At 39.2% G+C, this 27,920-nt stretch overlaps 1 protein-coding gene across 1 annotated transcript in view; it reads right to left on the reverse strand.

Annotated features, from left to right (window-relative positions):
- SVEP1 (sushi, von Willebrand factor type A, EGF and pentraxin domain containing 1) overlaps window positions 1-27,920 on the reverse strand; it is a gene marked incomplete at its 5' end in the record, with an annotated part of 208,166 nt that overhangs the window by 90,484 nt on the left and 89,762 nt on the right. The window contains 10 exons of the mRNA XM_010843623.1: window positions 6,091-6,252; window positions 7,508-7,669; window positions 9,527-9,760; window positions 10,578-10,742; window positions 15,169-15,277; window positions 17,397-17,518; window positions 18,740-18,934; window positions 19,544-19,675; window positions 20,422-20,529; window positions 25,983-26,112. Coding sequence (XP_010841925.1) covers window positions 6,091-6,252; window positions 7,508-7,669; window positions 9,527-9,760; window positions 10,578-10,742; window positions 15,169-15,277; window positions 17,397-17,518; window positions 18,740-18,934; window positions 19,544-19,675; window positions 20,422-20,529; window positions 25,983-26,112 — 1,519 coding nt within the window. The remainder of the gene's footprint in view (window positions 1-6,090; window positions 6,253-7,507; window positions 7,670-9,526; window positions 9,761-10,577; window positions 10,743-15,168; window positions 15,278-17,396; window positions 17,519-18,739; window positions 18,935-19,543; window positions 19,676-20,421; window positions 20,530-25,982; window positions 26,113-27,920) is intronic.

A 27,920-nucleotide genomic window follows, 5' to 3' on the forward strand; every position in this document is an offset into this window, starting at 1 on the left:
AGGAAGCCCAACATAATAATATACTTAAATATAATTGCTATATTTATTAACGATATTTTAAGTTCAGTTCAGTTGCTCAGTCGTGTCCAACTGTTTGCGACCCCATAAACCGCAGCACGCCAGGCCTCCCTGTCTATCACAAACTCCCGGAGTCCACCCAAACCCATCTCCATTGAGTCGGTGATGCCATCCAACCATCTTATCCTCTGTTGTCTCCTTCTCCTCCTGCCCTCAGTCTTTCCCAGCATCAGGGTCTTTTCAAATGAGTCAGCTCTTCGCATCAGATGGCCAAAGTATTGGAGTTTCAGCTTCAACATCAGTCCTTCCAATGAACACCCAGAACTGATCTCCTCTAGGATAGACTGGTTGGATCTCCTTGCAGTCCAAGGGACTCTCAAGAGTCTTCTCCAGCACCAGAGTTTGAAAGCATCAATTCTTTGGTGCTCAGCCTTCTTTATGGTCCAACTCTTCCATCTGTACATGACTGCTGGAAAATCATAGCCTTGACTAGATGGACCTTTGTTGACAAAGTGATATCTCTGCTTTTTAATATGCTGTCTAGGTTGGTCATAACTTTCCTTCCAAGGAGCAAGCGTTTTTTAAATTTCATGGCTGCAATCACCATCTGCAGTGATTTTGGAGCCCAGAAAACTAAAGTCAGCCATTGTTTCCACTGTTTCCCCATCTATTTGCCATGAAGTGATGGGACCGGATGCCATGATCTTAGTTTTCTGAATGTTGAGCTTTAAGCCAACACTTTCACTGGCCTCTTTCACTTTCATCAAGAGGCCCTTTAGAGCTTCACTTTCTGCCATAAGGGTAGTGTCATTTGCATATTTGAAGTTACTGATGTTTCTCCTGGCAATCTTGATTCCAGCTGGTGCTTCTTCCAGCCCAGCCTTTCTCATGACGTACTCTGCATGTAAGTTAAATAAGCAGTGTGACAATATACAGCCTTGACGTACTCCTTTTCCTATTTGGAACCAGTCTGTTGTTCCATGTCTAGTTCTAACTGTTGCTTCCTGACCTGCATATAGGTTTCTCAAGAGGCAGATCAGGTGGTCTGGTATTCCCATCTCTTTCAGAATTTTCCACAGTTTATTGTGATCCACACAGTCAAAGGCTTTGGCATAGTCAATAAAGCAGAAATACATGTTTTTCTGGAACTCTCTTGCTTTTTCGATGATCCAGCGGATGTTTGCAATTTGATCTCTGGTTCCTCTGCATTTTCTAAAACCAGCTTGAACATCTGGAAGTTCATGGTTCACGTACTGCTGAAGCCTGGCTTGGAGAATTTTGAGCATTACTTTACTAGTGTGTGAGATGAGTGCAACTGTGCGGTAGTTTGAGCATTCTTTGGCATTGCCTTTCTTTGGGATTGGAATGAAAACTGAACTTTTCCAGTCCTGTGGCCACTGCTGAGTTTTCCAAATTTGCTGGCATATTGAGTGCAGCACTTTCACAGCATCATCTTTCAGGATTTGAAATAGCTCAACTGGAATTCCATCACCTCCACGAGCTTTGTTCGTAGTGATGCTTCCTAAGGCCCATTTGACTTCACATTCCAGGATGTTTGGCTCTAGGTGAGTAATCACACCATTGTGATTATCTGGGTCATGAAGATCTTTTTTGTACAGTTCTTCTATGTATTCTTGCCACCTCTTCTTAATGTATTCTGCTTCTGTTAGGTCGCTACCATTTCCGTCCTTTACTGAGCCCATCTTTGCATGAAATGTTCCCTTGGTATCTCTAATTTTCTTGAAGGGATCTCTAGTCTTCCCCATTCTGTTGTTTTCCTCTATTTCTTTGCACTGATCGCTGAGGAAGGCTTTCTTGTCTCTCCTTGCTATTCTTTGGAACTCTTCATTCAAATGGGTATATCTTTCCTTTTCTCCTTTGCCTTTCACTTCTCTTCTTTTCATAGCTATTTGTAAGGCCTCCTCAGACAGCCATTTTGCTTTTTTGCATTTCTTTTTCTTGGGGATGGTCTTGATTGCTGTCTTCCATACAATGTCACAAACCCTCCATCCATAGTTCATCAGGCACTCTGTCTATCAGATCTAGTCCCTTAAATCTATTTCTCACTTCTATTGTATAGTCATAAGAGATTTGATTTAGGTCATACATGAATGGTCTAGTGGTTTTCCCCACTTTCTTCAATTTCAGTCTGAATTTGGCAATAAGGAGTTCATAATCTGAGCCACAGTCAGCTCCTAGTCTTGTTTTTGCTGACTGTATAGAGCTTCTCCATCTTTGGCTGCAAAGAATATAATCAGATTTTGGTGTTGACCATCTGGTGATGTCCATGTGTAGTCTTCTCTTGTGTTGTTGGAAGAGGGTGTTTGCTATGACCAGTGCATTCTCTTCACAAAACTCTATTAGTCTTTGCCCTGCTTCATTCCGTATTCCAAGGCCAAATTTGCTTGTTACTCCAGGTGTTTCTTGACTTCCTACTTTTGCATTCCAGTCTCCTATAATGAAAAGGACATCTTTTTTGGGTGTTAGTTCTAGAAGGTCTTGTAGGTCTTCATAGAACCGGTTAACTTCAGCTTCTTCAGCAATACTGGTCAGGGCATAGACTTGGATTACTGTGATATTGAATGCTTTGCCTTGGAAACAGACAGAGATCATTCTGTCATTTTTGAGACTGCATCCAAGTACTGCATTTCAGACTCTTCTGTTGACTATGATGGCCACTCCATTTCTTCTAAGGGATTCCTGCCCACAGTAGTAAATATAATGGTCATCTGAATTAAATTCACCCCTCCAGTCCATCTTAGTTTGCTGATTCCTAGAATGTTGACATTCACTCTTGCCATCTCCTGTTTGACCACTTCCAATTTGCCTTGATTCATGGACCTGACATTCCAGGTTCCTATGCAATATTGCTCTTTTCAGCATCGAATCTTGCTTCTATCACCAGTCCCATCCACAACTGGGTGTTGTTTTTGCTTTGGCTCCATCCCCTCATTCTTTCTGGAGTTATTTGTCCACTGATCTCCAGTAGCATATTTTAAGTTCAAAGGCTAAATAATGCAAAAAGTGATACATCAGTAAAAAATAAGGTAAACTGTACAACATGCCCATAAAAATAAAGCAGTACAGAAAGAAAGAGAAAAGAGGAAAAGGAGAGAAAGAAGGGGCAGGGAGAAAGGGGGTTGATTGAAAACTACAGAAATGTATATGAGGGGCTATTCTAGAATTCACACACACTTAAAGTAAAAACAAAATGGTGCTTATCCAGCACTGCAAGGGAGAGTAATGACCAATTACTACTGATTTTCCACTCACGACAAGTAGAATGTGGTTAAACATATGCTAGGAATATTAGAAATAGAGCAGTTACCAGAAGTTTAAAGATTTTCTGGGAATTACAATTTCTTAAGTGCGGCAATTTGGTATTAGAAAACCTCAAGGCTTATTCGGAAACTTCAAGGAAAAAATTGTCAAATATGAACTTATTTTACTGTAAAAGTCCTAGTTGGCTTTTGCATTTGGAGGGAGGGAGGAAGGGAAAGAGAGAAGACTTATTTTTCTTCCAGATTTTCTTCCAAAGTTAGACTGTATACTGACAAAATAAGAGAGTCTTTGGTAGCTCTCTTTCAACCATAATGTGAGGTTTTGTTGGATTTTTAATTAAAAAAAAAAATCCACAGCTGGTATTACACAACACACATGGTTTATGAGTTTCAAGTAGTTCCTAGCTAACCTTTCTTCTCATTTCTTCAGTGAAGCATTAGGTTGATGAACACTACTTGCCCAGTTCCTCATGTCTAAGAGGCTTTCATCCACTGTGATTCTGGTTCTGAGATTCAAACAGATGCAGCATATATAACATATATTTAGGGTAGCACTTAACTTACAGGGACTACAACTCCCAGAACACAATGCTGGACATCTCCTGCCCCCTCCCCACATCTACACTCAAAACATCCTAAGTATTTTCCAGGAATCTCAGTCTCTAACTGGATACAGATGTATACATGTGTGTGTAGCCTGGGGAAATCAGAAACTGCCAGACTGGCTTATTAAAACATCACTCATTCAATAAGAGAAGTTTTTAAACTTTCAGATTGTCATGGATACATGCTAAGTCATTTCAGTCGTGTCTGACTCTGTGTGATCTCATGGACTGCAGACTGCCAGGCTTCTCTGTCCATGGGATTCTCCATGCAAGAATACTGGAGTGGGTTGCCATTCTTTTCTCCAGGGGATCTTCCCCACCCAGGGATCAAACTCGTGTCTCTTAAGTCTACCTACATTGGCGGATGGGTTCTTTACCACTACTGCCAGCTGGGAAGTCCAGATTGCCATGGGCCTTGGGTTTTCAATAAGGGCATACAGAATGGGGAGGACACACAATTTTTTAAAGTCACTTTTCGCCAGCCATGCTTGTTGTGTTCCCAGTGCTGTAACAGACGGAGGTAAACAACTGTTTATTTTGTTGCAAAGTTCCACGGACTTTGCAAGGTCACCGCAGGTTTGGGTTTTTTGTTTGTTTGTTTTGTTTTGTTTTCTGACAACAGGCTGACGTTGATTTGTCAGATGGAGCCCACTGGCAGTGTAAGTTTGCATCCTTTACTTTTGTTTCTGTCTTCCAGTTTTTACACTGCTGGAAAGCTGTACCTGGTAAGGACGTTAGAACTATTTGAAATTGAAACTGTAATCTTCATATTTCTATTTAACGAGTGGTTCCCAGTGTGGGGTCCCTGGACCAAGCAGAATCAGCACCACCTGAGAACGTCCAACTATTTGTGACCCCATGGACTGCACAGTCCAAGGAACTCTGCAGGCCAGAATACTGGAGTGGGCAGCCTTTCCTTTCCCCAGGGCATCTTCCCAACCCAGGGACTGAAGCCAGGTCTCCCGCATTGCGGGCAGATTCTTTACCAGCTGAGCCACAAGGGGAGCCCAAGAATACTGGAGTGGGTAGCCTATCCCTTCTCCAGCAGATCTTCCCCACCCAGGGATCGAACCAGGGTCTCCTGCATTGCAGACAGATTCTTTACCAACTGTGCTATCAGGGAAGCCTGAGAACTAGTTAGAAATGCAAATTCTCAAGGCCTTTACCAGACCTGTTGATTTAAATCTCTGGGGTGGCCCCAGGAGTCCATGTTTCAACAAACCCTCCATGGTGACACTTGAGAAACAAAAATTAGTCGTATTTTAGAATCACCTGGGGCAGCTTTGGGTTTCCCCCGTGGCTCAGTGGTAAAGAATCCACCTGCAATGAGGGAGACACGGGTTCGATCCCTCAGTAGGGAAGATCCCATGGAGAAGGAAATGGCTACTCCCTCCAGTATTCTTGCCTGGAGAATCCCAAGGACAGAGGAGGCTCGTGGGCTACAGTCCATGGGGTCACAGTAGAGTCAGACATAACTTGGCAACTAAACAACAACATGGGGAGAGGGGTGATCTTCAGAAGAAAACAGTAAATTTACACCAGAATTCTCTGGGGGGTGGAGATGGGTTTCAGTAGTTTTAACATGTTACTCACTGGGCCAATTTTTGCAGAAATTAACACCTGTGGCCCAGTGATCTGTTATGTAAGTGATATCGAAACATTCTGGTCAATAACGTTCAGGTAACAAAAGATGTACTAACATGTCTCTAGTCAATAAGTGGCTACAATACTGATATGAATGTGCAACGATTCTAGTAGGAGCCAGAGTGGATAACCACTCGTGAAAATCTTCAAACTGCAGGGAACAAAGGTCACAATCCAAAGGATGTATTTTTCGAGTTTCAAGGAACATAAGACAAGACCTCATTTTATACATGAAAAATCTACGTTCCTGGTTGACAAGTATTTTTCTCATACCATGTGGTCACATGGTTACTAGTGTTGAGGGCTGGGACCCAGTCATGTGCTTCTTGTGAGTCCCTAACAGTACCAGGATGGTGTTTATATTATGGGTGTTTACACTTAAGTACCAACTGGCTGAATAGAAGGAAACACTCTATGAAGAGACAGTTATTTACATTCTTTGCATATGGCAGACATATGCCTCTGCTAACAAGATTCCACTCTTCCATGCAGAGAACCTAGCACAGGCTTGGGGGAAAAAAAAGCAACGTGTAAGACTTAACCTCCACAAGCAGAAGTGTCCACGGCTCCTCTCTTCACGGTTGAAGTGTTTTCTGGACATAAGAGGCACCCCCGGGAACCAAATGCTGGCTGATAGCTGCCCAGCGGACACGATTCGCATGTTTCAAGCCCATTTGATGAGTAGGTGCCTTGTTTACACTGAGCTAAAATGAAAAATGTAATATGGTTAATAATAATGACATCAACTGTACGAAAGTAGCGCTGTGTACAATAGGGTTTTCCATATTTTCGTTTATTTAGGATAAAATGAGGGTCACAAAGAACTCCAGGCAGACACATTATCTTTTAGATTCTTCATACTTCTGTATACTAATAAGTTATAGGCTCATTTCCAGTTCCTTCTATTATGACCTAGCATGTGTTGGACACATAGAAAATGTCAATAAATAGTTTTGGGGTGAAGTTAGAAATCTGCATCTGACAAGGTCCAGCTGTTACAGGGAAACTTGCTCTTGTACAAGTGCCCAGCTTGTACGCTGTTCTCTTGAGTGACAGAAACAAAACCCACAACGGGCTTTCGTCTCATAACTATGCTGCTACCATTTTCACCCTAAACAACAACTGGCCCTCTTACCTCCTCGTGCTTACAGACACCATTTCATATGAGGGCTGGCAGAGGAGGAAGTAAGAGTAGTCTTAGCATCAGGCCCAGAGAGGTGAATTAAGCAACTTTCCAAAATGCATAGCAATGGTTTTGTAGCAGAGTGGGCCTCGGGCCAGATTTCTCCAGCGCACTGGCCTCTCCTTCTGCCCTTTTCCTCCAGATTAATCTCACTTTCAGCATCGTTTGCAGTCACCCAGCACTGCTCTTAAGCTTACACGTGTCGTGAAGCACCCACACCTGTACTGGCAACAACGGGCAAGGAGGACAACCCTGCAGCTCCTTCTTTTAGGTGCATCTTAACCAGAACGTGAAAGAGAACGTGTCCATTAGGAATGGTCATTGAGAATGACAGGAACAATATTTTGCAAAGATTGGATAATTTAGTAGCAAGAATATCTGCATATGGGTCTGTAGTTATTCATTTCCAAGTAAATGGAGTTAATCTCATCATATCAAATATTATTCAAACAAAAAGCAGCCCAATGCTTGCTAAGAGTCATGAAAGTCCCTTCTGCCAGTTAATGTGAGAGTCACTAAAACACATGGAATTAACTGATGAAAACAGATTAAAGTTCTTGACAGTGGAGTCTGATTTAGACAGCAATGGGCTGTTCCAAAAGGAAGGTAAATGGACTTCTCGAAGTGAGGGAAACATTCAAGTATTAGCTTATAACTGGAAGCAACAAAAAAATCAGTTAATGAAATTGCTTTTGGTAATGCTTGTATTTCATCCTATTTGCTAGCGAGATTTTGTAAGTGGAAATAAAATTCAGGCTTCTGGTCTAAGCCTCTACCTTTGCATTCTGAGCTGCTCCTTGAATGGAGATATTCGGTGTAAGTCCCAGTTGGACAGGGTTTGCACTCCAGCTGCCCTTCTTCATCTTGATAGGAGCCCATCAAGCAACTCTCACAGACAGAATGCTCCAGGGAATAGTAGGTTCCCAAAGGGCAGTTGACTGAAAATAAGCAGGAAACGCTGAATATTGTATGGAACATACTTTCGTCCCTTAGGTATGAGACTAATAAAGCCTGCTTCCAGCTACTATTGTTTATGAGTTAAATTTTACTGTCAGAGGTTTACTCACAAGATAAACTTTCCATAAATGTAGTCCTCTAAACCAACAAACAGATTTTTTTTTTTTTTTTTTAGAAAATGCCAATTCTTAACTGACCAAGCTTATAGCTTATAGGATGGGGGCTTTGAAATGTGGGTTAAAGCATAAACCAGATCATTCTGGAAATACACAGCTAATGGAAGAAAAATAAAGCAGTTAATTTGGGGCTTTGAGATATTAAAAATGGTTTCTTCGCTGTTCTTCTGAGTGGTTTCCCTTATGAAACTGTCCATTATAGCATCACTTCTAGAAATAAAAACAGACAAAGGTGGTGAGCTTAGAACAAATGAGTTAAGTCGACCCCTCTCCCTGCTTAGACTGCTTCCACTGAAGCCAAGTGTAAGTCTGAGGCATCCTCAGACCCAAAGACCCCGCGGAAACTGGCCAGTTTCAAAACCTTCCTTCCCCGGAGATTTGGTCTACTATTTTGGCAGGCTAGGAGTGCAGAATTTCTGAAATCAAAGTGGGATATTAAATTCCCTGAGAGGTTGCTATCAAAGTTAGCGTTCTTACAGAGAGAACACCTGGAAGAATCACTTGGGTGATTCTGAGGTGTTAACGTGTGAAAGATTTATCAGGCAACTTACTAAAATGTCAGATTCCAAGGACCTGACCCCAAAGGGTCAGGAGGTATCCCCTGTGGATTGGGACCTGAATCAAGCTGCAATCTGACAAGCACTTCAGGGGGTGCTGACACAGGTAGTCTGAAGACCACACTGAGAAATGCAGAATGCTGGCCAAGGCAATTCCGGATTTTTACTTACAAGTTGAGAAAGAAACAAGAGGAGGCTCAGAATGATAATATTAATGTGCTTTTGATGAGCTGGGTTTATTCCAGTGTGAAAAACCTAGCTGAGCTCTGAGAATAGCAATGAGAACTGTTGATGAAGGTTTTCTGACCAGGACACAATATCACACACTATAGAGAGATTAACAGAAGCCTCATGTCATTTGGTTCTGTTTGAGCACATAGATTTTGCTTGGAGACTCTGCTATCTATAAATGATGACTGACTTAGGAAAGAGACTGGAATGGACTCAGATTGTGACAGTCTAAAGTCAGTAAAAGCTAAGGGATTGAGGGGGCGGGAGGGAGAATGGGGACTGGCACTTTAACGGGTCTGGGGTCTCCTTTGGGGGTGATGGAAATGTTTTGGAACTGTAATAGAGGTAATGGTTGAATGCCACTGTGACTATACGAAACACCACTAAACTACATACTTCAAAATGGTTCATTTTATGGTATGTGAATTTTGTGTTGGCTGCCTGGGTGGGTATATCAGCTGAATCACTTACTGTCTTAAAAGGCTAAGTTCTTGCCTCTTGGCTTCAGTTTTCTCATGCATAAAATGTACTTAATAATAATGGTACCTCATACAGTAGCTAAACAGGATTAAACAAGACAGGGTCTCAGTCAGCACACAGAGGTGGTCAGAAAAGTTTTAGTGTTTGTCACTGGAGTTGCTGCTGAAAGCTGTGAGCTGAGAAAGATCTATAAATAAAACTACGATTTGAGTCCCTTACCTAAAGTAATCTTATCCTGACCATTAGTGGTTATCTAGACTTTTGAGACAAAAAGCATGCAACAATAACAGAATGTAGGTTTCATGACAAAACCCCTTCACAGTTGTAGGGTGACTCTACCTGTCACTTGACCCAATAGGCACCAAATATTTTTGGTGACAGCAAGAAATCTTACCACACATTCGGCCTCTCAGCACGGAGCCCGGTCTGCAGAAGAGGAAAGCCTTTTCTGTTTCTAAGGAGTTGCTGTCAGCTACAAGCATTTCAGAGGCAAGCTGAAAGGAATACATGGGCTCCTTAGTAAGGGTCCTTTTCAGTCGATTTGTGATAGTTTCCAACGTCTTAATGAGTCGCTGCTGATTTTCCAATTCAAGGGTATCGTTTCTTTCATCGGGTAATGGCACACTAGCTGAGATAAAAACGAAACAAAAGAAAACATAACACACACACACACCGTGTTGCAGCAAGCCATTTGGAGTGAGTTTTTACCCTAAAAAATGACATGTATTAACTTTAAAAACACATTCCAATATACAGTAGGTGCAGACAAATACTGTTTGATTCCACTTATATGAGGAATAATAGTCAAACTCAAAGTCAGAAAGGACACTAGTAGTAGATCCTGGGGTCAGGTCGCGGGTGGGGAGCGGGAATGGGGACTTAGTGTTGAATGGTGACAGGGTTTCAGTTTAGCAAAGTGAAAAACCCAGCAGGTAGATGATGGAGGGAGATGAATGTATTTAATGCCACTGAATTGTACAGTTAAATATGGTTAAAATAGTATGTTTTATATTATGTGCCTTTTTAATCACAATTAAAAAAAATTCCAGGAAAGATACACACAAATTTAAATAGTATTTACTGAGTAGCTAGTACACGAACAACATGTTTTGTTTTAATCCTTCCCTCCTATGCTGGATCTACAGCCCCGTTTTGTAGAGTTCTTAATGATTATATATTCAGTTCCTGCTAACTCTCACTTTTTACAAACATGCCTCAGCTCAACATGTTAAGATGAGTTTGAAGCCGGGGGGCTTGTTGCTATGAGAATCATAAAATAGATCTGTGATATTTTGAAAAAGAACAGAATAGGTGACTGTGCTTGCCTAATATAGAGTTCCAGGGTAATTTCCTAATAATGACAGCACATAGGAAGTTTGAAAACAGATCTCCAACCGAGAATTTCCCATTATATTAACCTTTTCAAAAAGACAGTATATTCTTACCTGTGATGTTAAAAATTAACCTAATTTTGTGGTCGGATAATGGGGCACTTCTTTCAATCCGGGAAGACCTGGCTTTGCCAGCACCCGTGGGTGTTTCTCGCACTGTGTCCTGGAAGTCACCGTAAGAGTAATCCAGCCTGTTGGCTGCACCCCAGCCACCAGGTCCTGAAAAGGTGTGGTAGAGAAACAAAAGATTGTAGAGTTGCACCTTTATCAGCTTTTAGTGTCTAATGTTCAGCCACAAATTGCGTTGTCTTTGATCACTATTTAAATTGCCCATAATGTTCTACATATAAAGCTTTGCCTGTAATTTTATACTGTAGTCTTGGGTACTTCATATTAAATTTAGATGAACAAGGAAAAGTCTTTATAGAGCTATGTAGGCATTTAAACCATTCTATCTTTGGCCTAATAATTAATTATTGTAGGTTTAGAGGAAATTGGAGGTAGGTATAGATTTTAATCAATTTCTATTTCCCTTCAGGGTTTGTTCTATTCTTGTCTTTTTTAATATCAGTGTCATAAACTGAATGTGCATAAACAGATTTCCCTTTGTGAAGATTATTCAAGATATTTTCATATCTGCATATTTTAAATATAAACATACTGTACTTTTAACAAAGATAATAACAAAGATAATACTATGTGTATATTATTTGGTAATCACTTGTCAACTTTTCTCAACAATATATTATAATATTTCTGTGTCAAATAGTTTAATATCTTTTTCTATAGCTATACTAGTTTCTGAGGGCAGCATTATGAGTTAAATGTTTACACACTTAGGAAATTGCTGGAGGCAGTATGCCATGCTTAGTCATTCAGTCATGTCAGACTCTCCAGGGATTGCAGCCTGCCAGGCTCCTCTGTCCATGGAATTCTCCAGGCAAAAATACTAGAGTGGGTTGCCAAGCCCTCCTCCAGGGAATCTTCCCAAACCAAGGATCAAACCCAGGACTTCTTTACTGTCTGAGCCACCAGGGAAGCCCAAGGATACTGGAGTGGGTTGCCATACCCTCCTCCAGGGGATTTCCCATCCCAGGGATCAAACCCAGGTCTCCCACAATACAGGCAGATTCTTTACCATCTGAGTCACCAGGAAAGCCCATGAATACTGGAGTGAGTAGCATGGTTGTATGTGTCTCTTTAGATGCCTTCCATATCACTGTGACCAACTGCATGGATTCAGATTGTAACTTCTTGATAAATGATATATGCCTGTACAATCTTAATCAAGCTACTTTCATTACTCTCTATCTCAGTTTCTTTATGTCTACATTGAGATCATTATTCCTACCTTGTAGGTCTGCGGAATAACTGAGCTAATTCATGCAAACTAGCTCATAGACTAGTTTTTAGACTAGCTTCTAGACTCATTCTAAAAGCTCGGTGAGAGTAAATAATATTAATATTGACGTAGGCACATTGTTGTTGCTTAGTGATGTGCTTTAAACATCAAATCTATTTATACAGGTTTGTCCACTTAAGTAAGTTGGTTTTTGAGTTTCTTTTTTAGCTTAATTCATGCTTTCAGCCATTTATAAAGAACTAGATCAATAGTTTTATTTTTCACTTAAACATTTTTCCCTACAAGTGTCATGTAGCCATTATAAAAAACACAACAACACAAAATCCCAGAGGAACAAAGAGAAAAATGTAAAAGATTGCCTATAATTCCACTACACAGAAATAACGACCGTAACATTTTAGCCAAGAATATTTTCTATGAATATATAGACACACACATACACATTTATGCACACAATGTGTGGGCGGGGGGCGGGGGGCAGGGGGATTCCCTAGTAGCTCAGATGGTGGAGTCTGCTTGCTATGCGGGAGACCCAGGTTTGAGCCCTGGGTGGAGAAGATCCTCTGGAGAAAGAAATGGCAACCCCCTCTAGTATTCTTGCCTGGACAATCCCATGGATGGAGGAGCATGACAGGCAACAGTCCATGGGGTCACAAAGAGTCAGACATGACTGAGTGACTTCACTTGCTTTCCTTACATACACACACACACATACACACACACACACACACACAGCTAGACTAAATATAAACATACTGTACTTTTAACAAAATAAGATCATACTATATGTATATTATTTGCTAATCACTTTTCAAATTTTCTCAACAATATAATATTTCTGTGTCAAATGGTTTAATATCTTTTTCTATAGCTATACTACAAACTAACCAAGTTTCTATGTTCAGACTTTGAGGTTATTTCAAAATTTTAGAACATCCTTGTACATACACTATGTCATAAAATATAATACAACTATCAGTGAGAAGACACCACCCAATTCCATAAACACCCAAATGAAAAATGTACATCTTGGAATTTACAAAATATGGTATATGCTTATGCATTAGTATGACTTTTATCTTGAGAAATATCCTCAGATGGGTCTGAGCATTTTTAACCCTTTAGTTACATACTGCCAAATGCCCTTCAATTTCTTCCCTACACATAATATGTGAGTATAATTTTTATCTCATGACACCCTTGTCAACTCTGGGTATTGAGATTTTTACTCAAATTTGTTCATCTAACAGGATAAAAAATGGCATCTCATTTTAGTTTTAATTTGAACTACATGAGTAGTATAACATCTAATCATTTTAGTGTATTTATTGGCCCTTTATTTTCCACACATTATGACATGCCAAGGTGTTATAAATATTACTGATTTTGTGAGAGGTGTAAAGACACTTGAGGAAGAAGGTTTGCGTCTTAGGATCACTTGTATCATCTGTACCATACACCACTCAGATTCTTACAGGATGACACACATCACCCATCACAAAGTCTCATGATGATAGCCGACTCCGTCCGTGTGAGGTCCTATACCCTTGCAACCAACCTCCACAATCCGGGGGCAGTGGGAGCCTGGGTCACGTGTGACCGAAGAGGCACTGGTATTCTAGACGTGCCGCTGCCAACTCCCCCGCCAAGGCCACTTTGTGGTTTTCTATCTAAAACTTTAACTTCATTATGTTCACTGAGAAGTTGCATATAATTGTTAAAACTGGAAAACAAAGTCTACCAATAGGAATTGTTTATATAAATTATGGCAAATTGATAAAATAATATGTAGCCATTAAAACGGCATTGAACACACTGGTGTATTTAAAATGGATAACCAACAAAGATTCACGTACAGTACATGGAACTCTATTCAACGTTATGTGGCAGCCTTGATGGCAGTGGGGGTTTGGGGGAGAAGGAATAATCTATATTTATGGTTGAGTCCCTTCACTGTTCATCTGAAACTATCACAACATTGTTAATCAGCTATCAGATCAGATCAGATCAGTCGCTCAGTCGTGTCCGACTCTTTGCGACCCCAATACAAAATAAGAAGTTCAAAAAATTGCGTTGAAGTATAATATTTATGACATAAAATTATCCTCAATAAAATATTAACTAGAAATTCATGTTTACAAAATAGCATGGGTCTACACACAAATGCAGTACAGTAATATATACGTTAATATACGTTAATATAGTAATAATTATTTCTGGAACTGCAGGTTATCTCAATTTCATTCTTTTTTTTAGTATTTTTCAAATTTTTGCAAAAAACATATGCGGCAATAATATTTTTCAATTTAAAAACTCTAAAGCAATAGTCAATATCACTCTTAATGCTAAATCACTGAGAAATATGATTAGTGTCCAAAACAAAAAGAATGTCCACTGTCATGTGAATTAATACTGCTTCAAATAATCTTCTAAGCACTTTACTATTCTTGTACTTCCTCATTTAATCCTTACAACAGCCCTATGAGTTCAGCACTCTTACACACCCAGTTTAAAGATGAGAAAATTGAGGCACAGGGTGGCTTGAGAACTTAAGCGCTTCCCCTGCCTCCTAGTAGGTGGGTAAGCCAGGATTCAGACATTTACTAGTTGGTTGTAGAGTTCATGCATCTAACCAGGACGGGATCACCACTGTGTTCTAAAACACTACTCTGAGAGTTCTGTAGAGACGGTTTTCTAAGAATGAAATAAGTATAATTACTGGAAAGGGCAAAGAAATCCCATAACACACTTTGGAGTACCCTTCATAAAAGTTGTATGTCAATTATATCTTAAAAAAACAGAAGAAAAAAATGTTCAGCGTCTACATGAAGAAAACATCCAAATTCTACTTGAAGGTATATCAGACTTGAATAGATTGAGTCTTAACAATATTATAAGTGAGGAATGTGAATATTTTACATGTGTTACTCTTTTGAATAAATGACTTACTTGCAATTTAAGTTAAATTCCATATAAAAATTGCTGTTAGTATCTTATAACTATTACTATTCTAAGATATCATACAAATATTTGAATTTTACAATCACAATGTCACTTAGTTTTCTTAGTATTTATCATCCTAAAACATTCTGGCTAATACTTTCAAAGAATTACATATCTATGAAGATCATTATACACAGGATCAGGTTATCCAGTCATCCTAGAACTCTTGATGAATAAATAGGTGAAAGGTCATTTTTCTAATTTGCCCTACTCTTCTGGAATGATTTTCTTAGTTTGCACAACAGTTTCCCCAACTACCACACTAAATAATTTCATTACCGATTGCAAAGCCATTTTCATAGTCATAATTATATTCAAGGCAGTATTTTTTGGTCAAGTCCTCCAGTCTGCAGTCAATGTCATCAGCATCACTACAAAATGACGGGACCTGTAAATAAAAAAAAATGGAAGAGGACAAACTGTGCTTCACATCTGGGTGTGCCTTGGATAAGCTCTATGCTCCTGTTCTTCACGTCTCCATCAGCAGGAAGGAAGGACGGACCCGAGAGCGCTCCCTGTCCTTAAAAAGGCTCCTGACCCTCCTCCTTGCCCTCCCCCACCTCCTCTCAGTACAGTGGATCAAGATCAGTCTGATGCCTTTTCTCTCTGTTTACATCACTTACTGCAAGAAGCTCAGGACTCCCAGGATATCTGTCTCTAAACTTTCATCTCAATTGAGTTTTGTTTTTTTTTTAAATAAAGTATAGCTGATTTACAGTTTTATGTTAATGACTCTTTAGATCCCTTTTCTCTGACCCCATCTCCCACCCTCCTCCAAGTAAAGTCCTCAAAACTTTCCTTGGTGCCCTCTGAAATTCACAGTCAAGAAGCAGTCAAACCCTTATTAGTATTCACCTCCTCTATGTTCTCTTCACTTTTGCTCTCAATGAAACCTGACTTGCTTGTTTTTTTAGGTGGTGGTCATGGAGGTGAGGAAGTGCCCTCCTCACTCTTTAGTGCTGTTTCTAGCTCATACTCCCATGAACCTCCTTGAAGCCTGAGTTTTGAAGCTCCCACAATAAGCTATACCACACACTGATCTCCTTGTGCCCGTCACCTACAGCCCTCGCCTATTCCAGGTCACTTCCTCATTCCAAGAACCTTAGTAAGTGTCCCTGGTATAGCCCTTGGTGATTTCTATATGCAGCCTGCTGATCCTTCCATCACCTTGAATTCTCACTTCCTCTTCCATCTTCCAGCTTTGTCACTTACTCTCACAGTCATACCCTCAGATCTTGTCATTACCAGTAACTGCACCCTCTCTTAGACCCAGGAATCCAACACCTCTTCTGTAATCCACTGACACTGTCACCTCTTCACTGTCCCTCAGCCCCTGATGTCTTCACTTCCTTATTTACCCATCTTGGATTCCGTCTTGATCCATCACCATAAATTACTTACTCCCTTGCACGCACCCTCCTTGGTCTATCACCATGAATTACTCCTTTGCATGCACCCTTCTCAATTTGTCTGGAGAACTTTAACCCCAGTTAAATTTATTGCTCTGCTTTCTCCACATTTGTGCCCACATGCTCAACTATAGCCTCAGAGAAAACACATGCCTGCTTACGGCCAATCCTACATTTCTCTAGTATATTCACTTATGCTCTCCTAGAAAATCATTTTGTACCACATTCTCTTTTCTCAAACCTCCAACAGCTCCTCCCCAACCTTACTCCAGACTGATCATTCTGCATCTTTTTGCACAGATCAGAGAGTCACAAAAGATCCTTCTTTCACACATATCACACGTGGACTCACTCCTGTACCTGTGCTCATGTACTCCACCCCTTCTCGACACCTCTCTTTCTCACACTCTGTATCAAATCTACTACTATTGCATCTACTTTCAGAATCTATCCAAAATCTAAGCCACTCAACTCTGTTAGGGATATAAGTGTGTATATATATATATATTTTGTATGTACTCAAGATAGTTCTGGAGTTAACTACACATTAAGTTGCTTAGAGGACTATGATTTCACAGAAGTTATATATACATACACACATATATATAATATAAATATATAAAAACATATATAAAACATTTATATACACATATATATATATAGAACATTTTCTGCTTTCAAGATGCTCAATACACTTAAATACATTGCTTTGCTCTCCTGGAATCCCGAAAGAGTCCTAAACTTGCATGAAAAAGAAAACCCTTTACATGTCCAGTGATCATAAAAGAAAAACAGACTACAAGGGCATTTCTGTCATATTTTAAATAACAAAGCAGACATTCTCAAACCAAAGGGACTCTAAGTTTTTCTGAATGTTTTAAGAAATTCAAAGTGCTTTAACACAGATTTACTTAAAATTCATTCCAGGAGACCAAAACCTATGAATAATTCTAAATATGAGGAGCAAGTTTGGGTCACAAAGAAAAAGGAAATCATCAAGACAAAGAATTTCTGTTGTAGGTGATGCAAAGCAACTATGGAAAACTCAACAGCATCCTTTAAAATATGGCAACCAACCAAGGAATGCTACTGACATACCATTTTCCCCAGGGTGGTCTCAAATGCTTCAGAAAATTTCTTCAACAGATCTGTGTCATCACAGCGAGTTGCTTTGTACAGCATCTCAAAGGACTTGTACCCGTGATTTGCAAAACGTTTTACTGGAAAAAACCAGTTTCAGTTGGTTAGTGTTTTCAAAACACAAATTTAATTTCTGTGGAATTAAATTGGTATTTTCATCCCGACATGGTTTGCGGGATTGTTATAAAAACAAAAGTTGATAGTTAAGGAATGTTTCCAGGCATTAATCGATCATAATAAACCACCAGCCAAGCAGCCGTGTACCCAGTTACCTGGTGATATATTTGCTTTCATATATTATTCTTTACCTTCCAATTATATGACCAAGTGAACATTTAAGGGAGAAAGAGATAAAAACATTTTTTTCATTATATTCCTGGGAATCTTTGAAAAATTCTGGTTGCAAAGATACAATATAAGTTTATAATACCTATGTTTATATTATATTTTCAATCAATAGACACTAAAAAATTTCTGAATGGTATGTGAAATTATATTTCTTAAAAGTGTAATTTCACAGAGATAAACTTTTCCTTGGATCAGAAGTTTAGAAGTTAAGACTCAGCAAGAAGTCTCAAAATATTCACAGTCTCCTAACAATATCAACATTAAAATCCTACGGTCTAAATCTTTGATAGAGGTAAGTAATATCACTTATATTTACCAAATTTAGGAACAATACAGCTCAAGTAAGTGGGTTTTACTTTGTAAGACACTGGCATTTAAACTTCATCTATAGTAGGGGACCAAAGATTCACTCCAGAGATTATTATTATTATTTTAATTCTTTGTCAGTTTATTTATTTTTTAAAAATTTATTTATTTTAATACACAAGATGAAGACATTGGATTATTTTTAGAATAATACACAAGATTACAGAATACCTCTAAATCACTTCTAAAACTGATCCGACTGCATCATGCTCTTACTTTAAATATAAGTTCTTCTCCAGACATCAGACTATACTTTAGTTCAAGTTCACAGCTCAAGAATGACATGCTGACTCTTCTGACAATTCTGGTGAATAATAATGAAGGGGCCAAGATGGTTTTCCCATAAACTGAGTCTTATCCTACAGCAATCCAATCAGCAATAAGATTCTGGGCTAATATTTTAAATTGAGGGATGGACATTTCTCCTATCTATAAACACTTCAAATTCATGGCACTATTTTCTACTTACCAAATCTAAACCCTGTAGTAAGGCAATTTTCCTCTTTAATGTTAAGAAATTTACACATATAGATAGTCGAACACATATTCACACATACTAAAGAAGCCCAGAAAAATTTAGAACTTACTAGCACAGTCTGGCCATTCAGTGGAATATGGTGGTTTCCAGATACCATCTTCATAAGCACAATAATACTTGTCAGTAGATCCTTCTGTGAAATCATAGCCCTCTAAGCAACTTAATGAGCAGTTAACACCAGTACTATCTTGAGTACATACAAAATCCCCATTTACAGGTGTAAATGGAACTTCACAGGGGGAACCTGTGTAAAAAAATTGAATTATTCATATACAGTGGTATTAAAATATAAATTAAAATCTAAGTGTCTAAGCTGAATTTTGAAAAGGATTCCTCCTGTCCACCCCTACTCCTAGAAAAACTTTCACAATAAATCCATAGTGTGAGGCTGCTGCAATTTCTGCTTTTCGATTCCTAGGTGGGTACAGCTAAAAAGCTGTACCAATGTGCAATTAATTACATGTGCATAACTGTGCATATGTTATGAAAAGCTAAAAGTACTTCTGACGTGCAAGTGTTATTTTCGGCATTTTTTAATAAAAAGGAAAACCAAATAACATTACATAGCAACAAATTTTCGGAATCTGTCTCCTCAAGCATTCAAAATAGAATCATGACAACAATACTTTGTAACTTTAGAGAAAATATTAATAAGTGGTTACAGACTAGCTCGGAAGAAAGCACGTGTATTTACCATGAAGTGAAGTAATAACTGGAAACCTCAATATAATCCGTCAGTATTCTAACTTTAAACAGCTGTGTTCATAGCCTATTTTCTATCACAAAGGAGAGTGCAATAGTGATTACACATCTCAAGTGTCAGCTGGATTTCGGAGGCTTATGCAGAGTATACCTTTTACGACAATGTGGATGTCACATGTTCTGTTATTGCCTGAGGGGTCAGTGGCTGTATACCGCACTATCGTCTCCCCTTGAGGGAACAGGTCTCCTGGTGTATGGCTTCTGGTGATGGTCAACATGGCCCCTAAAAAGGAGAGAAGGAGAAAGGAGGACTCCAATCTGGGGGTTATTGTGTGCAGTCACTTTATGTGATTTGAATTTTCATTTACTCTTTATACAAACCAGCTGAACATTCTACTGGTACTAACTGGGCTGCTAACAGAAAATAAACTATAAAATCTTACACTAAACTATAGAAATAGTTGACTCAAAAGCCTCATTAAATGAAGGCATTCTTGCTAAGTAGATTATTTTCCTTTACTAGGTCAGTCTCTGTGAATACTGGAAATTTAATTAAGAAATCTATTTCACTTGCATTCTTGTTTTCAGGGTGTTTGTGAAAACTTTAAAGTGAACTTCAGCTATATTTGCTCACTTTTTTCTGTTTTCCCATGAGCTTTTATAACATTTTTGGCAAATGTTTAAGAACTGAGTATGAATACATAGAACTGCATTAGACTTGCCATAGGATGCATAGCTTATGTCTCTAGGATAAAGGAAGCTTAGAGGCTCAATGAATTTACTAGCACACTTTCAAATAAAATACACTGTACAAGTTTAATAAATCCCCACTGAATAATGAATGAAAAGCCATGGACAGGTAAGATTAACAATGTTAAAATATATAGAATTATCCTAGCATTAAAACATCTTATGTAATTATCCATGCTACTATATTTAGATGTAATTTGCTTTTTATTTCTCTTTTATCTTTTTACAAGCTTTGTATTTGGTGGTAACATGTTGATGAGAAGATATCCGCATTCTCACCTGAGTTGTCTGAAAACTGAGGCTCATCCCAGGTCACAGCATGCTCCTTCTCAGAGACCTGGACAGGAGGTGGGGACCTGCACCAGTCTATGCTAGGTGGCTCTACATCTAAAAAACATGAAATCAGAGGATGAAGTCACAACTGATGTTCAAAACTGATGAGGAGGGTTGCAAGAGAGAACAGAAGTCTACTTGTGCAGGCGGAGAACCTTGACACAAGGCTGGCCCTGGGATCCCTTTGATGATGACGTGGTAAAGAATCCACCTGCCAGTGCAGGAACTGTAAGAGATGTGGGTTCAATCCCTAGGTCAGGAAGACCCCTGGAGGAGGAAATGGCAACCAACGCCAATATTCTTGCCAGGATAATCCCATGGACAGAGGAGCCTGGTAGGCTATAGTCCTTGGGGTTGCAAACAGTTCCACACAACTGAGCACTCATGCATGTTTCATCCCTGATCTCAACATCACAAGAAAAAGCTGATTCTTACTATGCTTCACTCTACTTGTTGAAGAAATACCAGATTGCTAAAACCACCATGAACACAGCAGCAGAAACGGTAAATTTGGGAGCATTTAATTTGTGAGTTTCGCCAGTGGCAGTTGAGCTGATCCACCCAGAAGTGAAGTAAACATTCCCAGATAATGAGAAGGCATGAAATGACCAAGGCAATGCTTTCACAGGGATCTCTTGAATGAACCTCCTCTTAACTGAAGGGCTGACAGATGCTGCATGGAAGACCAACGGGCAGAGATCTGAGTCATGCTGCAGAATATGTAAGACATTTAAGTGTCGTTGTCACTGTTAAGTTTCTCGTCATGTCTGACTCTTTGCGACCCCATGGGCTATAGCATATCAGGGTTCCCTGGTGTTCACTATCTCCCAAAGTTTGCTCAAACTCATGTCCATTGAGTCGGTGGTGCCATCCAACCATCTCATCCTCTGTTACACTGCTGCTCTCAATCTTTCCCAGCATCAGGCTCTTTTCCCATGAGTCAACTCTTTGCATCAGGTGGCCAAAGTATTAGAGCTTCAGCTTCAGCGTCAATCGTTCCAATGAATATCCAGGGCTGAGGACTGGTTTGGTGTCCAGGGACTCTCAAGAGTCTTCTCCAGTACCATAGTTCGAAAGCGTCAATTCTTCTGCACTCGGTCTTTTTATGGTCCAACTCTTACATCTGTATATGACTACAGGGAAAACCATAGTTTTGATTACACGAACCCTTGTCAGAAAAAAAGTGAGGATGTGATATTGCTGGAAGGCCAGGAGATTACATCCACAGGTGGGACTTTGGGGTCTAAGATGCCTAGGTTGATCAATTCCAGGTAAAGACAACGAACAGGGTGTGGACACGGGAATACGGGGCTGCAATGAAGAGGGGGTGAAAACCACGGTAGAAATGAAAGATCTGTGAGTCTGTTGCTGGGCACTGTAATCTACATTGAAGGAAGGGTTTGAGGGGGTGCGGGTGAGCCAGGTTTCACACTCGGGTGGAATGCGGTGGAATTTGAGGAAGTCAGTAAAGTACAACCAAGAAGTAGTAAAGGAGGATATTTTCACAGAACTGTTGATTTTTACATATACAAAATGTCCTTCTATCTGTAATAACACGTCTTTGAGGGAGCCTGGATGAACAGTAATCTTCTTATTATATAGGTAAAGAGTCTCAAACCAGGCAAATTTACGAGACTTGCCTGAGGTCAGTAAACCGGTAAATTACAGTCACAGGCATCAAGACTAGAATGATATAGTATCTATGTATATGGAAACACATATCCTGAAATGAAATGAGCTGTACCTATAAGAATATACAGATTTCTGTTTGATGCTAAGTCTTGTGAATATTCAGTTTTTCTCTTTTCCTAGTATTTGCATTTTCTTAGTGTAGGATCTTTGATTTACTGCTTTCTTAGGCTGCGAACTCTGTCAACCAGCGATGGAGCCTCTTTGGCTCACAAGTCTCCATGGCCATAGCACAGCACCTGGCCCACAACAGATGCTCCGAAAAAGTTGTTGCATAAAGAAAAGAATGAAGGAATGCTTGTAGGAGGCCAGTGCACTTTGAGAATTCGGAATCAAGCCAACGCATAGTTAAATTTATAATCTAACAGTACTTACTATGCTCCCCAAAGAAAGTGCAAATGAAATAGTTCCAAGATTTTCTAAAGTTATCTGATTTTAGCCAAACATTTAAAAACTGAAGTTTGGGGATGAGAGAGAGCAGTCCTCAGAGGCCACTGAGTGTCAAATAGCTGGGGGTCCCAGCAGATGCAGCATCTCCAGAAAAAGAAAGTCCATTTCAAAGCACATGAGGCAGCATTCTGTGGAATGTGAAGCAAAAGCATTCCTACTCCTCTCATCTATCATTAAGACACCAACACTCTGTCATCTGAGGAAAACAAGAAAATGTAGGCTTTGGACTGTTTTCCGTCTCCCTCTCCTCCTGCCTTTCTGGTCTCTTTACCTCCCCTTCTTCCGTTCCCTCCTCCCTGCCATTTCCTTGCTCTCTTTCAGAATTTGAAAAGTCAGCTAGTATCTAGCTAGACACGTGAGTATACTTTTTACATTTCACCACGCTGACCCTTCATTGTGAAAAATGAAAACGTGGCAAACTCTTGACTCACAGGTCCATGTTTAAAATCACGGCACCATAAAAATAAATCCAACATATTTTTCATGTGACAGGTGATGTTCATGTTTAAAACATTCAAAAGGCAATTAAAGACAACTAAGCACTAGAACATAAACATAGATTTTTATGTAAGTCAGTTTATTTACTTTCACCAAAACTTATCATTTCTAGGGTAAGAAGCCAGTTTGATACACATTTCAAGAGGTTATGTAAAATTCTTAAAATGAATTCAATGTACTGAATTTTAAAATAAACACTAAACATATATATGAAACCAAAAGAGCAAAATGTTAGTATATTTACATAGAGCTTAATGCAGGTCAGGAAGCAACAGTTAGAACTGGACATGGAACAACAGACTGGTTTCAAATGGGAAAAGGAGTACATGAAGGCTGTATATTGTCATACTGCTTTTTCAACTTATATGCAGAGTACATCATGAGAAACGCTGGGCTGGAAGAAGCACCAGCTGGAATCAAGATTGCTGGGAGAAATATCAATAACCTCAGATATGCAGATGACACCACCCTTATGGCAGAAAGTGAAGAAGAACTAAAGAGCCTCTTGATGAAAGTGAAAGAGGAGAGTGCAAATGTTGGTTTAAAGCTCAACATTCAGAAAACTAAGATCATGGCATCTGGTCCCATCACTTCAAGGGAAATGGATGGGGAAACAGTGGAAGACTATATTTTGTTGGGCTCCAAAATCACTGCAGATGGTGATTACAGCCATGAAATTAAAAGATGCTTACTCCTTGGAAGGAAAGTTATGACCAACCTAGACAGCATGTTAAAAAGCAGAGACATCACTTTGTCAACAAAGGTCCGTCTAGTCAAGGCTATGGTTTTTCCAGTAGTCATGTATAGATATGAGAGTTGGACTATAACGAAAGCTAAGCGCCAAAGAAATTGATGCTTTTGAACTGAGGTGTTGGAGAAGACTCTTGAGAGTCCCTTGGACTGCAAGGAGATCCAACCAGTCCATCCTAAAGGAGATCAGTCCTGGGTGTTCACTGGAAGGACTGATGTTGAAGCTGAAACTCTAATACTTTGGCCACCTGATGCGAAGAGTTGACTCACTGGAAAAGACACTGATGCTGGGAGGGATTGGGGGCAGGAGGAGAAGGGGACAACAGAGGATGAGATGGCTGGATGGCATGACCGACTCGATGGGCGTGAGTCTCATTGAACTCCGGGAGTTGGTGATGGACAGGGAGGCCTGGCATGCTGCGGTTCATGGGGTTGCAAAGAGTCGGACATGACTTGAATGACTGAACTGAACTGAAAGTGTCAGGCGCTACTTCAAGTAGTTTGTATATCTTAACAAATTAAAAACCTCACAATAACCCTATGAGGTAATATATTTATTAATTCTATTTCTGGATGAAGAAATAATCACAGAGAAGTGGCCACTCTGTCTTAAGTAGGAGAGATGGCTCTGGAGTCAAGCAGTTTGTGTTCACAGTCTGTACTTTTGAGCACTACAGACCACCTCATTCATATATTCCCCACATATTAAGTCTTATTGGTGGCTATCTATCTGGGCTTCCCTGGTGATTCAGATGGTAAAGAATCTGCCTGCAATGCAAGAGACTTGAGTTCGATCCCTGGGTTGGGAAGATCCTCTGGGGAATGGAATGCCTACCCACTTCAGTATTCTTGCCTGGAGAGTGAAAGTGAAAGTGAAGTCGCTCAGTTGTGTCCAACTCTTTGCGACCCCATGGACTGTAGACTACCAGGCTCCTCCATCCATGGGATTTTCCAGGCAAGAGTACTGGAGTGGGTTGCCATTTCCGAGTACCATCTAGTATCTACTGAATATTGAATTGACTGAAAGTACAAACACCAGTTAGGAGATGATGGAGTAAACCAGGTCAAGAAAATGAAATTAAAAAGGACTGATCTATAGCAGTGGGGTGTGAGGATGGAGAGATGGAGACAGATTTCAGAGATATTAAGTAGATGAAACCAGTAGAACCTGATAACTTATTGGATGTTGGTGACAGAGGGAGAGGAGTCAAGAATGACTTCCAGATTTCTTGTCTGGTAACTAGGTCTTCACTCTGTTTTCTGAGCTAAGAAATATCTGAAGTTTGAGTGAATGTGAAATGCCTGTGGGGCATTCACATGGGAAAGTTCAGTAGGAAGTTTTATATACAAATTTGAAATTCAGAAGAGAAATCTGAGCTGGAGACAGAAATCCAGGAGTTATCAGTTAGCAAAATTACTGGGAAAACTAGAGAGAAAGAAAGAGGGTCAAGGCTGGAATCCTGGGGATGATCCACATTTGAGAGTTGGTCTAAGGAAGAGAAACCTAAAAAAGCAATCAAGGAGGGAAAAAATGAGAATAATGGGGGAAAGAAACAAGAAAGACCGGTGTCCAAGAAGATAGGAAAGGAGGCAGTTTTGATAAAGAGAACATTGTCAACAATGTAAAATCTATGGAAACATTATATAAAATAAGCTAAAAAGTGTGCAGTAGGATTAACTCTAGAGATTACCTGGTGACCTTGATTTCTATGAGTAGAGGAGACAGAAGCCAGAATTGAGCGACTTTAAGAATAAATGGCAGTTAAGCCAAAAGATATGGCAACTGGGGAATTTTCAAAAGGCTCAGATAGAAAGGAATCAGGGATATAGTGATCGTTAAGGGGTACGTGGAGAAGGAAATGGCAACCCACTCCAGTATTCTTGCCTGGAGAATCCCATGGACAGAGAAGCCTGGTAGGCTACAGTCCATGGGGTCACAAAGAGTCACACATGACTGAGCAACTTCAGAAGAAAGGATACATAGGTTTCAAAGAGGAAGCTGCTTCAATGACAGAAGGAAGAATCAGTGAAAATGAAGTTGTTGAAGATAAAGAAGAGGCAAAGCTTTTGGGGGTTCTGGATTATTTTCACAAATTTACCAAAGTAATCTGAAGACTTACCAATAACCTTGATATGGAAGGTGCAGCTGGCTTGGTTGCTGGATGGGTCAGTTGCCGTGTATGTGACAGCAACATCTCCAATTGGGAAAAGATAAGGTGGGGTAAAAGCTGGATGAACGTGGATTGATACCTTTTGGAAAGAAATTTCCAAATATTTGGAAAGTTAAAGTTAACATTAATAGTACTTTTATTACTTTTTGGTTTATAATATATAATTAGCAAAGTGAAGTTAAAAATGACACAATATTTTACATATAGTAAAAAGGAAAAAAAAAAATCAGGCATAGCCTTTGGTGTATTCCTTTCTAGGTTATTCTACGTAGGCAGTTTATAGAGTTCGGATAGATATGAAATGTTGTTCCTTATTTATTAAACACAATATCTTAGAACATTTTTTAGGCTCTTACATATTTTCTGAAAACTTATGACTGTTAAATATCTTTATAACTTAGGAAATAAGTATATGGTACTTTTTTTTAAAGAAAATCTATTCAAGGACATTTAAATTGGTCCCAAACTTGACTGGTATAAGCAGCACTAGGAAAAATGGTTTTGCACAGACACTAAAAAATATTTTTATTATGTCCTATTCTTCCTAGGAATAGATTAACCTCAAATTCATTAAAATTTTACTCATAGGTAATACAAAATTTATTTCCCAGATTTTGGTAAAAATTTGCATCCCCACTGTTAGTATTTGATAGGACCAGTATCGAAGTTCCCATTCAGAGTTCTCTGATCTATGTTAAATATCATTATTTTTTGATAAATCAAAAATATGGCATCAGGTCATCGTTTTAATTTCCAATTTCTTACTGTCTCATGGTAAGATTAAATTCTCACACGACTGCATGAGATAGATGTATTCTTCTCTTTTTGAATCGTATGTTTGCACTTAGTCCATTTGAAAATTATGTGATAAAGATAAACTTACATTAATATGTAATAAACATTCTAACATTTGAGAAATTCAAAGCATTTTTCTCTAGTTTGCTGTTTACCTTTTGAGAAATATTTTAAAAATACAATTTAAAAAAAATTGTATTTTTAAAAAATATTTCAACACACAGGTACTTCATTTAGTCTAAATTCTCATGGATCCTAAAGTATGTCCCTGCACTCTTCTTAGTGTTTGATGACAATGACCATGTTGACGATGATCATATATATTTTCATAGGCCTCTTAGGCAGCATGCAATGCACACATCACCTACAGAACAGTAAGTCCTAGAAGCCTGGAAATCACATTTAAATCAGACTTAGAAGTTGAGTTTGGTTACCTAAATACCATATGATCTTTCTTACAAGTGGAGGAAAAAAAAAAAAGAACTACAGATACAGAGAACAGTATGGTGGTTGCCAGAAGACAGGTCTGGGGGTGGTCAAAATGAGAGAAAGTGGACAAAGGTACAAATTTCCACTTATAAGTTCTGGAGATGTAATACAGATACTCGATGGACGTGAGTCTCAGTGAACTCCGGGAGTTGGTGATGGATAGGGAGGCCTGGCGTGCTGTGATTCATGGGGTCGCAAAGAGTCGGACACGACTGAGCGACTGATGTGATCTGATCTGATCTGAATACAGATACAGAGTGATAGTTCTATTAAATGATACACTATAAAAAGTTATCTTTATTGTTAAGTATATTCAACACAATTATCAGAACATACTGTGTTGCTTGTTGTACCCTTGAATGGCCCTACTTACATACATGTTTACATACAGGTGTGAAAACTCTATACTGTTTAAGAGCATGTTCATGTATGTGAATACTACAAGTACAGACTGCAGAGGGTGTTAAATTCCTAATTCCTTTTCTAATATCTGATGGATAATTATCTCAAGCTCTTGTATGCAAATACTAAAATACTGTGTTTTGAATAATGCTGGTTTTTGAAAGCAAAGTAAGAAACACTGTTATCTTCTTTAGACTATCA

Source organism: Bison bison, unplaced genomic scaffold (genome assembly GCF_000754665.1).
Source record: "Bison bison bison isolate TAMUID 2011002044 unplaced genomic scaffold, Bison_UMD1.0 scf7180017864183, whole genome shotgun sequence".
Lineage (NCBI taxonomy): Eukaryota > Metazoa > Chordata > Mammalia > Artiodactyla > Bovidae > Bison > Bison bison.